Source organism: Pistacia vera, unplaced genomic scaffold, assembly GCF_008641045.1.
Source record: "Pistacia vera cultivar Batoury unplaced genomic scaffold, PisVer_v2 Contig200, whole genome shotgun sequence".
NCBI classification, from domain to species: Eukaryota; Viridiplantae; Streptophyta; class Magnoliopsida; order Sapindales; family Anacardiaceae; genus Pistacia; species Pistacia vera.
In genome coordinates, this window is record NW_022196003.1 from 1,485,399 (window position 1) to 1,497,820 (window position 12,422).

The window sequence follows — 12,422 nt, forward strand, 5'->3', positions numbered from 1 at the left end:
ATAAATTGGGTAGTTCTTTTTTTTTTTAATTTATATGACAAGGGTGTTCAAGTCAATTACCGTATCTAACTAATCTTTCGAGGTTTGAAGTTAAGACTGGTAAGTTTCTAGTGGTCATCCTATTAACAGCTGAGGTAGATCGAACTCAAGAGGTGGTTGACTTGAGGTGAGTTTCTATTAAACCAAACAAGGGCAGTTCTGTTTGTTATCACAAAACCATCCCCAAAAAAACAAAGGATAAGACGCCAGGAATCTAGCAAAATGCAGGGATCATCTCAAGTAGCAAGTACAGTATTTATCATATATTTAACAGTCAAAAGATTTATCTTTCTGTGTGCCTGCCACTTGCGGGATCAGTAAATACAAAATTAGTGCTGTCATCCTACAGCTTTACCTTTGATTACAATAATAATTATCCTAATAATAATTATCCTATCCACAACCAAATAATTATCGTTGTTTAGATAGGAAAGTTTTAAGCATTATTACTCACACTACAGGCAGGCATCTTTCTCTTACCAAGGCAGATAAATTTTCCTACAATCATGTAATATATCAAATCACATCAAAGACCACAACAGAGACAGCTTGGGACCTAAAGGAAGCATCCCGAATCAGGACAAGAGAAATAATTGGTTGGTTCCTCTAACTTTGTATAACAGGCTACCGAACACAAGAGATGCCTACTGTCTACTCCAGTTGTACACTTTCTTTATCTGAAGTTGCAAGCACCGCAGGACTTTAACAAGACACATAAACTCTATTATCACCACATGAATTATACAAATATTAATGGAGCTGTGACATGTGGGTCTTGTACTCTTGCAAATCTAGACCCACATGCAAATATAGTAAGGAAAAATGTAAAAAAACTCAACATTAATACAACCACAGATGTACACTGAAACCTGAAATTCCGTAGTGTTTCCATTATAAAATGTTCATAAACTGTACATCAAATGGTAAAAATAAAGAGCTGAAAGATGGAAAAGAGGATGTAATGTTCCAGTATATCACTTTCTCCATTACCATTTGTTAATTCTCTATTCCTTTTGCTTTATACTGTTATGTCTTATCTCTCCTAAACTTTTTTTTTCTTTAGAAATGAATTTTAGTAAACAAAGTGTCCCCATCATTTATTACACAGCATCTAACTTTATGATTCTATCATCACTATTTCCCATCGTCAAGGCATCTTAGGTTGATTATCAAAATAGGACTTTCTAAAAGCTACTGTATCTCATTAACAGTAAGATTAAAAAAAAAAATGTCACAATACAATTTTACAAAGTTTCCACTGTATATAAAATTAAATGAAATTATTAAGGAAAAAGAAAAAAAAAATTATGAAACGAATCGTACAAGACACTGACCTTTATAGACAAATCAAAGCAATATAACTGGACCCAGGAACCTCCTTTCCCTTTTTTTTCATCAGTTTCTGGTCACTCATGCCATCCAGGAAAGAGGAGTGAACTTTCAGCAACCCAGATCAGAAATTATGAGAATGTATGCCACGCTTACATACTGAACAGTGTCATCCATTATCACATGGCGCACATGGGGATGAATGATGTTGGTGGGGTTTGTTCTCACTCTAAGCTAAATGAATCATACAAAACCCTGTAAATTTCCAATGGTTTTGCGCTCGAATTCCTTGATTGTGTTGGAAAGTTTCTTCATACTGTCATCATAAACATATGGGAGGTTATCGTACTTTGTCACAAGCTTCTTGGCCGATTGAGGGAGCAATTCCCTGCATAGTTCCTCATGTACTGTTATGGTGTTGTGATAGTGATAATAACGAATCTTTTTTTCTGTCTTGTGCAATGCCTTGCCAACCACATTCTCTGACATGTGCACTCCCGTTGCAAAGGCATTCTTAGCTTGAATTGCATACTTCCGATCCCTACGAATTCCAGTTCGGGTTTCCCTGAATAGTAGCTTCTCGAATCCCCATTGCCTAAAATTGTAAAACCAAAAACATCTGAGTAATTCTCATAATACAAATTGAAGTACGGATATACCTACATTTACATCCTTAACTTACCAAATTTATAAGCTCTTTATTGAGAGCAGATCTTATAAAAGTACCAGTGACTGTTTTGTGATTGTGAAGTTAATCTACCCTACAGAACAGAAGGTGCAATTGGTCCTACTTTCATTTAATATCAACATTAATTTCTATTTTCGAATTTCATCAATAAATTAAATTTCAATTGTGTTACAAATGCAGAATGTCTAGATTCAATTGTGGGGACGGAAGAACTGAGATACCTGGAATAATCTTGAGTGGAATCATTCAAGCAGAGCTTACTAGACATTGGGTTCTGCTCAATGGTGAACTGAGTATATTCAGAAAACTCCTTAAGAACAGATTCCAAAGTATTCCCCGAAGGCAAATAGATATATTCATCCACATCAAAGTAAAATGTCCAATTAGCAGCGTGTCTGTACCGATGCAAACAATCATTCACCACTAAAAATTGGTTATAGTAGTACCCATCAAAATCAGCCTGCGCCCTTATATCCTGAACCGTGGCTCTCCCAGCTCGCACCCACGGTTCCAGAACCGCCCTAACCGCAGGATTCACGCCACCAGCATCATGGAACACAAAATGTGAACTGGGTCCAAAGAACCAGGCATGATAAGCCATCCATTCCCGCATTCTAGAAGCGCTTAGATTCCCATACAAAGACGAACCACAGTACAAATATTCATACTGATAAGGTGGGTGAAACTTAGACTTATTGTAAGAACCCGGTGCCTCTTCCAAAGCAGTAAATTTCTCGTACTTCCTCTGAGATTCACCGTAGTACGCATTTATCATAAGCTTACCACCTATGTTATCAGAATTAGGAGTAACAGAAAAAGTACAATTAACCACAACGACTGTATAAACGCGACCGTAGCCCCAGTCGGGAAGTATTTTATAAGCTTTTGCCCGAACAGAAGAACCGTTGTTAGAGATCCACTCGCATTTGAACCAGGGCCGACCAAACACATGAATGGGCTTAGAAGCGAGGCCCACCACCGCGAAGGTCCGTTCACCGCCTCTGTATGCACCCATCTGAACAAAAAGAGCTGCAGCGTTGCCATAAGCTTGAAACACTCTCTTGTTGGGATCGATGGGCTTTTGTGTTGAGAATTTTTTAGCGGCGGAGTAAACGGGTGACGGTGAAGATGAATTAACGGAAGCAATGAAAGTAGTAGTAGAAGAATTAGTAGTAGTAGTAGAAGTAGTATTAAGAGAAGCTGAAGGTGATGGAGCTGAACAAGGACGAGTGGTGAAGAGGAGATTTTGATAATAAGGAGGAAGATTCCATATAAGCAGAACGAGTGTCAAGGCTAATAATGTAGCAACTAACGGTTTCGTTTCGAAGACGGTGAAGAGTTTGGAAGTGGTGGTGGTGGAGACGGATGGCGGTGGGCTTTCTTTCCTCATCTGCGGCGACAGTTGTCGGTCTGCGCGTGAGTGAGGGGATGATTTTGAGACTTCGTAAACTTCTATTTTATTAAAGAGAGGGGTCAAAATAAGGTCAGCTAAGACACTTGTTGAGCTGGATGGCTTACATACATAGCCTTTGATCTCTTCATAATTACAAAACTGACACTATCACTTCATCTGGTGCTGGTTCGGTAATCATAATAATTTCATAGATTTGGGTAGTCCCTACTCCCTAGTAAAAGTAAAAGTAAAAGTCATAAAAAATGGAGCCCACCCTAACCTCCCTACGATCCAACGGCTCCTTTTTATTTGTTGGTATATTTAGGAAATTGGACTATTCAAGATTGTAATTTTCCTAGTTATAGTAGGTTACGAAATTATTATGGTCTAAAGAAAGAATGAAGATTGTGTCCGAGATTGAGGGAGATATACAGTACAGTGTAAAATTATAACTTAATACTAGGGAATCTTGAATTTGATTTACACTTGATAATCAATGTATGGCATGTGATGATTTTTCTAACGTCTTGAGAAAGGAAATTAAATTATGGCAAGATTTTACTAATCTAAGTAAGTTATCCAGAGAGGTTTTATGTTCGAATCCTATAAAATGGTTATCTATCATATTTATGTCTTATGTAATCTTGTGAGTAATTAAACTGCACGTATACTAATCCAAATACCCCGTATCCAAATCCAAAGCTAACTATATTGTAGACTAAAATTGCCTTCCTTAGTTGATAATTATGAAAGAGGAAACCAGACTAAACAACTAATAAACTAGTAATCATTGATCTGTTAAGAACTAAATGCCAAATTTAAAGCACCTCACACAGCATTAAACATTATTTTCCAAGAAGCTTCCGCTATTGCACAAACCCAATCTTATCTCTGCTGTACAACACTATTTATGTTATCATAATATTATGTGTGATGGTGATGGGTGTCTCGGTAATATGACTGAAAAAACGGTGGCACAAAGAAAAGTGTAAGACAGTAAGAGCACCAAACTAAAATGATTGAAGCAAGCAAATACCGTTGTCGCCAGTCACCACCATCCTTTTTATTCTGGCCCCATTTCGTTGGCTTTATAATTTAGCCTAGTTTAACCCCATCTCTAATTGGCTGTTAACCGCATAATTTACAGCTACAAAATCTAATGATTCAGTCTGTCAAGACGTGTCGGTGGTTATAAACTGTGTATGATACAGAACTCTTTCTTCGTCAGCTTAATTTCTTCACATATTTGTAACGTTAATTGAAGCTGGGACCAAGGCAAATTCTGAATATGATTAGAGTAATTGGTAGTGATGTGTAAGGGGTAACGGAATCTAACAGCTACCTCTAGCTGTAGGGTGGGGACTGTTTGGCTTTGGCGCCATCCTGTTAATTGGCAAAGCTAAGTTTAGCTTAACTTAAGTGGTGTCGGTAGAACAATTTATGACGTCAAATGGAGCAGCAGTTAGCTACAGTGGCGAATGGTGGTGGTATGTGTAGACTAGATCTTGAGCAAGTTTTTGTGATGAGGCGTCTCCATTTCAGGTTGAAATGGAGTTGGTGTTCGAGGGACACATTGGATCCNTTTTTTTTTTTTTTTTTGGGTTATATTGCGAACTTAGAATGGAGCGCGATGAGGAATACCCTTTCTTCTCCTGGCATTGCTATGATTGTAAATGGGAGGAGTAGTTGGCGAGAGTTTGGTGGTGGCCTCATCTCCAGAGCTACAAGACCTTTCCCCACCTTCATTTTGCTGACTCTCTGAATAGATTGTTAGTCCTTCCATCAAACGGTTGAACATAGGCGATCTTCGAATCTTCTTTGGAGTTGACGATTCATCTGATTCCGACCCATGGAACCCATCCTTATTGTGCTTGGCTCTCAGCATAAATGTGAGGTCCGGATCACCCCTCTCAATGCCTCCAAGCTACAGAATGACAAAATAATAAGGGACATTTCAAGTCAACACAACATTCAGCAAGCAAAGAACAGAGCAAAAACAGAGTAGGTGAGTACAGGGCATATACATGAACACAATTTCATTCAAACACGAAATGAACTACCAAACCAAATACCACGGATCGACAAATGCATATAAAACTAAAGTCCCCTGGATTAGCGGTTTAGAAAAATTAATATAAAAGAAAAGAAACCTAATAAAATATTAGAGTTCATAGAAAGAAAAATAAAAAATGGTAGAAAAATACTAACCAAGTCAACTAATCAAAGGGAAAATCTCATACAATTTGAATCAAGCCTGAATGCAGAGAATGTGTAACTTGAAAAAACGAAAGAACATAAAAGGGGAAGAGAAAAAACATTAACCTTACAGCCAAGAGAACAGAATCTAAAGGAATCAAGGAGGCTTCTGCAACAAATTTCACAAGTATTGGTGACCCCTTTTCCAGGCCTAGGTTGAGGGCGCTCATTCAAGAACACAATCTTGGCGCTGTTAATAATGTAAGTCTGTACGCAAGAAATGTCTATGTACTTCTGTATCTCATTAACCCTCACCACGTTGTGGTAGGAGGATCGCCTTATCTGCATCCACTCACATTTCACTCACGTTCTTCAATGTCTATCCATTTATAGTAATTGATGATTCTCATAATAAATTATTAAAATAATATGAAAAATAAACAAGATTCGCCATAAAGATTAAAGAAGGAAGAAGAAAGAAACCTGAACAAGACGGTGATCTTTGTGGTTAATCAAACAGTAAGAACAGAGAGCATTTCCCATACAATCCAAACAGAACATGTTACATTCGCTTTTATTGGAGTCTCCATGAACAGCACAGGGAATGAAGTAGTTTGCTCTCATCATTGGCTTCAACCATGGCGGACCCATATCATAGTCTTCAATTCGCCCTATCGGACTCACCTGATACTCAAAAGTTCAACAAAATCTTTAGAGATTAGCATACCAGAATGAAAATTAAAGAGAAACGTACTATTTAGTCGGTAGATTAAAGCTGATGAATAGTGTAGTATTGATTGAAAGAAAATACCATGACTTTCTTGTGAACGGCGTTAACCAACTCTAAATTCAGGTTTTGATTATAAATAGCCAACTGGTCCAGCTCTAAACAAGCAATCAAAATCCGAAAATCAGACTGAGATTAAATAGAAACCGTGTGTCTATTACAAGAAGAATAACATAAAATGGTACAAACAGTGAAAAAAAAAAAAAAAAGAAAAACCTTGTGAGTGTGGGAAGAAGAAAGAAGAGTGAAATAGAAGATATGAAAAGGCCACCGAAAAATTGTTGTAGGGTTAAAAAAAAGAGAAGAGATTGATACGAGTGGATATGTTATATAAGCTAAAGACTGAAAGAGGAGATGAATGACCAGAAGGGAAATGTTTTTAGGGCGGTCACTAAAACAACGGCAAACAAAAATATTTACGTATATAATTAAAAGAAGGAAAAACTGCCATCATTATAACAGCCGAATATATCGACGGACTTGAATGAAGACAGCAATGACCAGATTCTTTTATTTAATTTTTAATATTTATTAATTTAACTCCTTTTTGTGTATAGCTTTAATCAGAATGAAGACAATCTCGTTGAATCTTACGTGTTTTCCAAAGGGATAGCCGTACGATGAGAGGTGGGTTAGGATTCCATATAATTAGTGGATATGATTCACGTGGAATTAATGACCGTCCACGTGTAATGTTTTGTGAGTTGTTAGAAAACTGGAGTCAAAGTTATAAGCTCCATGTTAGAAACAAGACAAATAGTACAATCTAGTGACTTGAATTAACTAACTGCCAATTTTTGTCTGCACCACTCACAGCCTTCCTGCTTTATTCTCATCTTAATTAACCTCATTTTAAACATAATTAAATACCCAGTTCTTGTTATAATTGTACTAATGTCTATTAACTCTTGTATAGATTAGTAAAGACTTTTTGTTGTCAAAAAAAGGAAAAAAACTCTAGAAGAGAACAGTTAAAAATTTGTCTTCTAAGATATTTGTCCATTTTTCTGAAGGAAACTCCTACGTGTCTCATTCTCTCCGAGTATATAATATCTCCATAGATATATTTTTTTGTCGAGTAAACGACTTTTTCCCACCCAAGGTTTGCCTGAATGACTTTCCACCAAAAATTTCAAAAACCACTTTTCCACCCAATGTTTATATCTGTTAATATTTAAAATACATTTCGTTTTCTCAGTCGGTGTTTAACGAGTTACCAGGATCAGGTAAGAGGGTTTTTATAGAATAGAGATTGATAGATTGATAATGATGACCGATGAATATTCGTCACTAAATATCAAAAATCAGCTAAAAAAAGAAACTCGGTTTGCGATGACACAATAGATGAAATAAGTATCAGAGTGAGAAGATTTTGTAAAGAGAAGACTAAAGTTCAAATGATAGTGAAAAAAGAATTTCGCCGTTAGAATTTCTTTGATATAACGACATTTACTTGGGTGGAAATTTGTATTTTAAAATTTTGAAGTGGAAAGGGTCATAAGGCAAACCTTGGGTGGGAAAAAGTCGTTCGATTACTCTTTTTTATCTAATAATTCTTATTAAAGGGTTATTGACTATTGCGTGCCTATTGATTTTATAACACCATAAATATTTAAAAATAAATTAATAGTTTTAAAACAAGTTAATAAATAATGTTTAATTAAATAGAAAAAAAAACTTTAAAATATATTTTTTTTTATAATCAGTTCCATATTTTCCCATGTGGCAGACCTTGCAGCGGAGTTCAGATGGGTGTGCAGTAGCTGCTACCAAGTGAGTCGGCAATGGAGTCTGGGCTTAGTATGTTTCATAAGCCCATCGCATCAAGTAGTACAGTACCGTTTATCTAGTTTCTCACGGGTAAAGGATTTTCACTCATTTTATCTTGAAAAAGCCACAATTATTTTTAATGATTTTTCATGGATAATTTGAGCTCATATGGCACGCAATACCGCCACATATGGTGGATGTGTGGGTATGCTTGAGTCGAAGTTTGACATTGTTTTGTGCATAATATTGAATTGATTGGAATGAGAATGCCAATCGCTATAATTTCAAAGGCTTCGACGTATACTTTGCTGAAGGCATTGGTACACAACCAGTCAATTATCTCTTTTATTCTCATAATAAATTGATCCAAATTACCTGCTAAACTGTTTACAACCTTAACAAAGATCATCAACAACTACATTATCACAGTATATTTACATATCTACCAAACCAAACATTTTGTTAATCAACTGGGTAGTTCTTTTTTTTCTTTTTAATTTATAGACAAGGGTGTCAAGTCAATTTACGTATCTAAACTAATCTTCGAGGTTTTGAAGTTAAGGACGGGTAAGTTTCTAGTGTCACTCCTATTAACAGCTGAGTAGATCGAACTCAAGAGGTGGTTGACTTGAGTGATTTTCTATTAAACCAAACAGGGCAGTTCTGTTTGTTCATCACAAACCACCCCAAAAAACAAAGGATAAGACGCCAGGAATCTAGCAAAATCAGGGATCATCTCAATTAGCAAGTACAGTTATTTATCATATATTTAACAGTCAAAAGATTATCTTTCTGTGTGCCTGCCACTTGCGGGATCAGTAAATACAAAATTGTGCTGCATCCTCCAGCTTTACCTTTGATACAATAATAATTATCCTATCCACACACCAATAATTATCGTTGTTTAGATAGGAAGTTTAAAATTATTACTCACTACAGCCAGGCATCTTTCTCTTACCAACAATCATGTTATATATCAAATCAATCAAAGACCACACAGAGACAGCTTGGGACCTAAAGAAGCACCCAACAGGACAAGAGAAATAATTGGTTGGTTCCTCTAATTTGTATAACAGGTACCAACACAAGATGCCTACTGTCTACTCCAGTTGTACACTTTCTTTATCTGAAGTTGCAAGAACCGCAGGACTTTAACAAGACACATAAACTGTATCATCACAACATGATTAATACAATATAATGGAGCGTGACATGTGGTCTTGTACTCTTGCAAATCTAGACCCTGCAAATATAGTCAGGAAAAATGTAAAAAAACTCAACATTAATACACCCAGTTACACTGAAACCTGAAATTCCGTAGTGTTTCCATTAAAAATGTCATAAACTGTACATCTAATGGTAAAAATAAGAGCTGAAAGATGGAAAAGAGGATGTAATGTTCCTCATATCACCTTTCTCCATTACCATTTGTTAATTCTCTTTCCTTGCTTTATACTGTTATGTCTTATCTCTCCTAAACTTTTTTTTTTTTTTCTTTAGAAATGAATTTTAGGAAACAAAGTGCCCCATCATTCATTACACAGCATCTAACTTTATGATTCTATCATCACTATTTCCCATCGCAAGCATCTTAGGTTGATATCAAAATAGGACTTTCTAAAAGCTACTGTATCCATTAACATAAGATTAAAAAAAAAGGTCCACATACAATTTTACAAAGTTTCCACTGTATATAAAATTAAATGAAATTATAAGGAAAAAGAAAAAAAAAATTATGAACGAATCGTACAAGACACTGACCTTTATAGACAATCAAAGCAATAAACTGGACCCAGGAACCTCCTTTCCCTTTTTTCATCAGTTTCTGGCCACTCATGCCATCCAGAAAAGGAGTGAACTTTCAGCAACCCGATCAGAAATTATGAAAGGTATGCCACGCTTACATACTGAACAGTGTCATCCATTATCACATGCGCACAGGGGGATGAATGATGTTGGTGGGGTTGTTCCACTCAAGCTAAATGAATCATACAAAACCCTGTAAATTTCCAATGGTTTTGCGCCGAATTCCTGATTGTGTTGGAAAGTTTCTTCATACTGTCATCATAAACATATGGGAGGTTTCGTACTTTGTCACAAGCTTCTTGGCCGATTGAGGGAGCAATTCCCTCATAGTCCTCATGTACTGTTAGGTGTTGTGATAGTGATAATAACGAATCTTTTTTTCTGTTTGTGCAATGCCTTGCCAACCACATTCTCTGACATGTGCTCCCGTTGCAAAGGCATTCTTACTGAATTGCATACTTCCGATCCCACGAATTCCATTCGGGTTTCCCTGAATAGTAGCTTCTCGAATCCCCATTGCCTAAAATGTAAAACCAAAAACATCTGAGTATATCTCATAATACAAATTGAAGTACGATATACCTACATTTACATCCTTAACTTACCAAATTTATAAGCTCTTTATTGAGAGCAGATCTTATAAAAGTACCAGTGACTGTTTTGTGATTGTGAAGTTAATCTACCCTACAGAACAGAAGTGCAATTGGTCCTACTTTCATTTATATCAACATTAATTTCTATTTTCGAATTTCATCAATAAATTAAATTTCAATGTGTTACAATGCAGATTGTCTAGATTCAATTGTGGGGACGGAAGAATTGAGATACCTGAATAATATGTGGAATCATTCAAGCAGAGCTTACTAGACATGGGGTTCTGCTCAATGGTGAACTGAGTATATTCAGAAAACTCCTTAAGAACAATTCCAAAGTATTCCCCGAAGGCAAATATATATTCATCCACTCAGTAAAATGTCCAATTAGCACGTGTCTGTACCGATGCAAACAATCATCACCACTAAAAATTGGTTTAGTATACCCATCAAAATCAGCCTGCGCCCTTATATCCTGAACCGTGGCTCTCCCAGCTCGCACCCACGGTTCCAGAACCGCCCTAACCGCAGGATTCACCCACCAGCATCATGGAACACAAATGTGAACTGGGTCCAAAGACCCAGGCATATAAGCCATCCATCCCGCATCTAGAAGCGCTTAGATTCCCATACAAAGACGAACCACAGTACAAATTTCAACTGATAAGGTGGGTGAAACTTAGACTTATTGTAAGAACCCGGTGCCTCTTCCAAAGCAGTAAATTTCTCGTACTTCCTCTGAGATTCACCGTAGTACGCATTTATCATAAGCTTACCACCTATGTTATCAGAATTAGAGTAACAGAAAAAGTACAATTAACCACACGACTGTATAAACCGACCGTAGCCCCAGTCGGGAATTATTTTATAAGCTTTTGCCCGAACAGAACCGTTGTTAGAGATCCACTCGCATTTGAACCAGGCCGACCAAACACAAATATGGGCTTAGAAGCAAGGCCACCACAGCGAAGGTCCGTCACCGCCTCTGTATGCACCCATCTGAACAAAAAGAGCTGCACGCGTGCCATAAGCTTGAAACACTCTCTGTTGGATCGATGGGCTTTTGTGTTGAGAATTTTTTAGCGGCGGAGTAAACGGGTGACGGTGAAGATGAATTAACGGAAGCAATGAAAGTAGTAGTAGAAGAATTAGTAGTAGTAGTAGAAGTAGTATTAAGAGAAGCTGAGGTGTGGAGCTGAACAAGGACGAGTGGTGAAGAGGAATTTGATAATAAGGAGAAGATTCCATATAGCAGAACGAGTGTCAAGGCTAATAATGTAGCAACTAACGGTTTCGTTTCGAAGACGGGAAGAGTTTGAAGTGGTGGTGGTGGAGACGGATGGCGGTGGGCTTTCTTTCCTCATCTGCGGCGACAGTTGTCGGTCTGCGCGTGAGTGAGGGGATGATTTTGAGACTTCGTAAACTTCTATTTTATAAAGAGAGGGGTCAAAATAGGTCAGCTAGACACTTGTTGAGCTGGATGGCTTACATACATACCTTTGTCTCTTCATAATTACAAAACTGACACTATCACTTCATCTGGTGCTGGTTCGGTAATCATAATAATTTCATAGATTTGGGTAGTCCCTACTCCCTAGTAAAGTAAAAGTAAAAGTCATAAAAAATGGCCCACCCTAACCTCCCTACGATCCAACGGCTCCTTTTTATTTGTTGGTATATTTAGGAAATTGGACTATTCAAGATTGTAATTTTCCTAGTTATAGTAGGTTAAGAATTATTATAGTCTAAAGAAGAATGAGGATTTGGTCCGAGATTGATGGAGATTACAGACTACAGTACAGTGTAAAATATAGTTAATAC

General features: G+C 37.0%; 2 protein-coding genes and 1 pseudogene across 2 annotated transcripts; all 3 read right to left on the minus strand.

Annotated features, from left to right (window-relative positions):
* Positions 1-1,216: 1,216 nt before the first annotated feature.
* On the minus strand, positions 1,217-3,508 carry LOC116128541 (galactan beta-1,4-galactosyltransferase GALS1-like). Its single transcript, XM_031414261.1, has 2 exons — positions 2,278-3,508; positions 1,217-1,963 (listed from the first exon to the last, which is right to left on the minus strand). Exons 1-2 carry the CDS (start codon positions 3,444-3,446, stop codon positions 1,612-1,614), a joined length of 1,521 nt encoding a protein of 506 aa, XP_031270121.1. The 5' UTR covers positions 3,447-3,508; the 3' UTR covers positions 1,217-1,611.
* A 1,523-nt stretch (positions 3,509-5,031) lies between these two features.
* LOC116128542 lies at positions 5,032-6,819 on the minus strand. Its single transcript, XM_031414262.1, has 5 exons — positions 6,796-6,819; positions 6,457-6,530; positions 6,129-6,329; positions 5,772-5,987; positions 5,032-5,373 (listed from the first exon to the last, which is right to left on the minus strand). Exons 2-5 carry the CDS (start codon positions 6,457-6,459, stop codon positions 5,065-5,067), a joined length of 729 nt encoding a protein of 242 aa, XP_031270122.1. The 5' UTR covers positions 6,460-6,530; positions 6,796-6,819; the 3' UTR covers positions 5,032-5,064.
* A 3,356-nt stretch (positions 6,820-10,175) lies between these two features.
* Positions 10,176-11,965, minus strand: LOC116128500 (annotated as a pseudogene).
* Positions 11,966-12,422: the final 457 nt, after the last annotated feature.

Bases quoted from the DNA above. Each gene is read 5' to 3' on its own strand.
- LOC116128541 (XM_031414261.1), bottom strand. From the start codon at position 3,446: ATGAGGAAAGAAAGCCCACCGCCATCCGTCTCCACCACCACCACTTCC. The intron at 1,964-2,277 runs GTATCTCAGTTC...TTACAATTTTAG, and splicing joins TCCACTCAAGATTATTCCAG to GCAATGGGGATTCGAGAAGC.
- LOC116128542 (XM_031414262.1), bottom strand. The intron at 5,988-6,128 runs GTTTCTTTCTTC...GAGTGGATGCAG, and splicing joins AAGATCACCGTCTTGTTCAG to ATAAGGCGATCCTCCTACCA. The intron at 5,374-5,771 runs GTTAATGTTTTT...GTCATTCTGTAG, and splicing joins TCTGTTCTCTTGGCTGTAAG to CTTGGAGGCATTGAGAGGGG.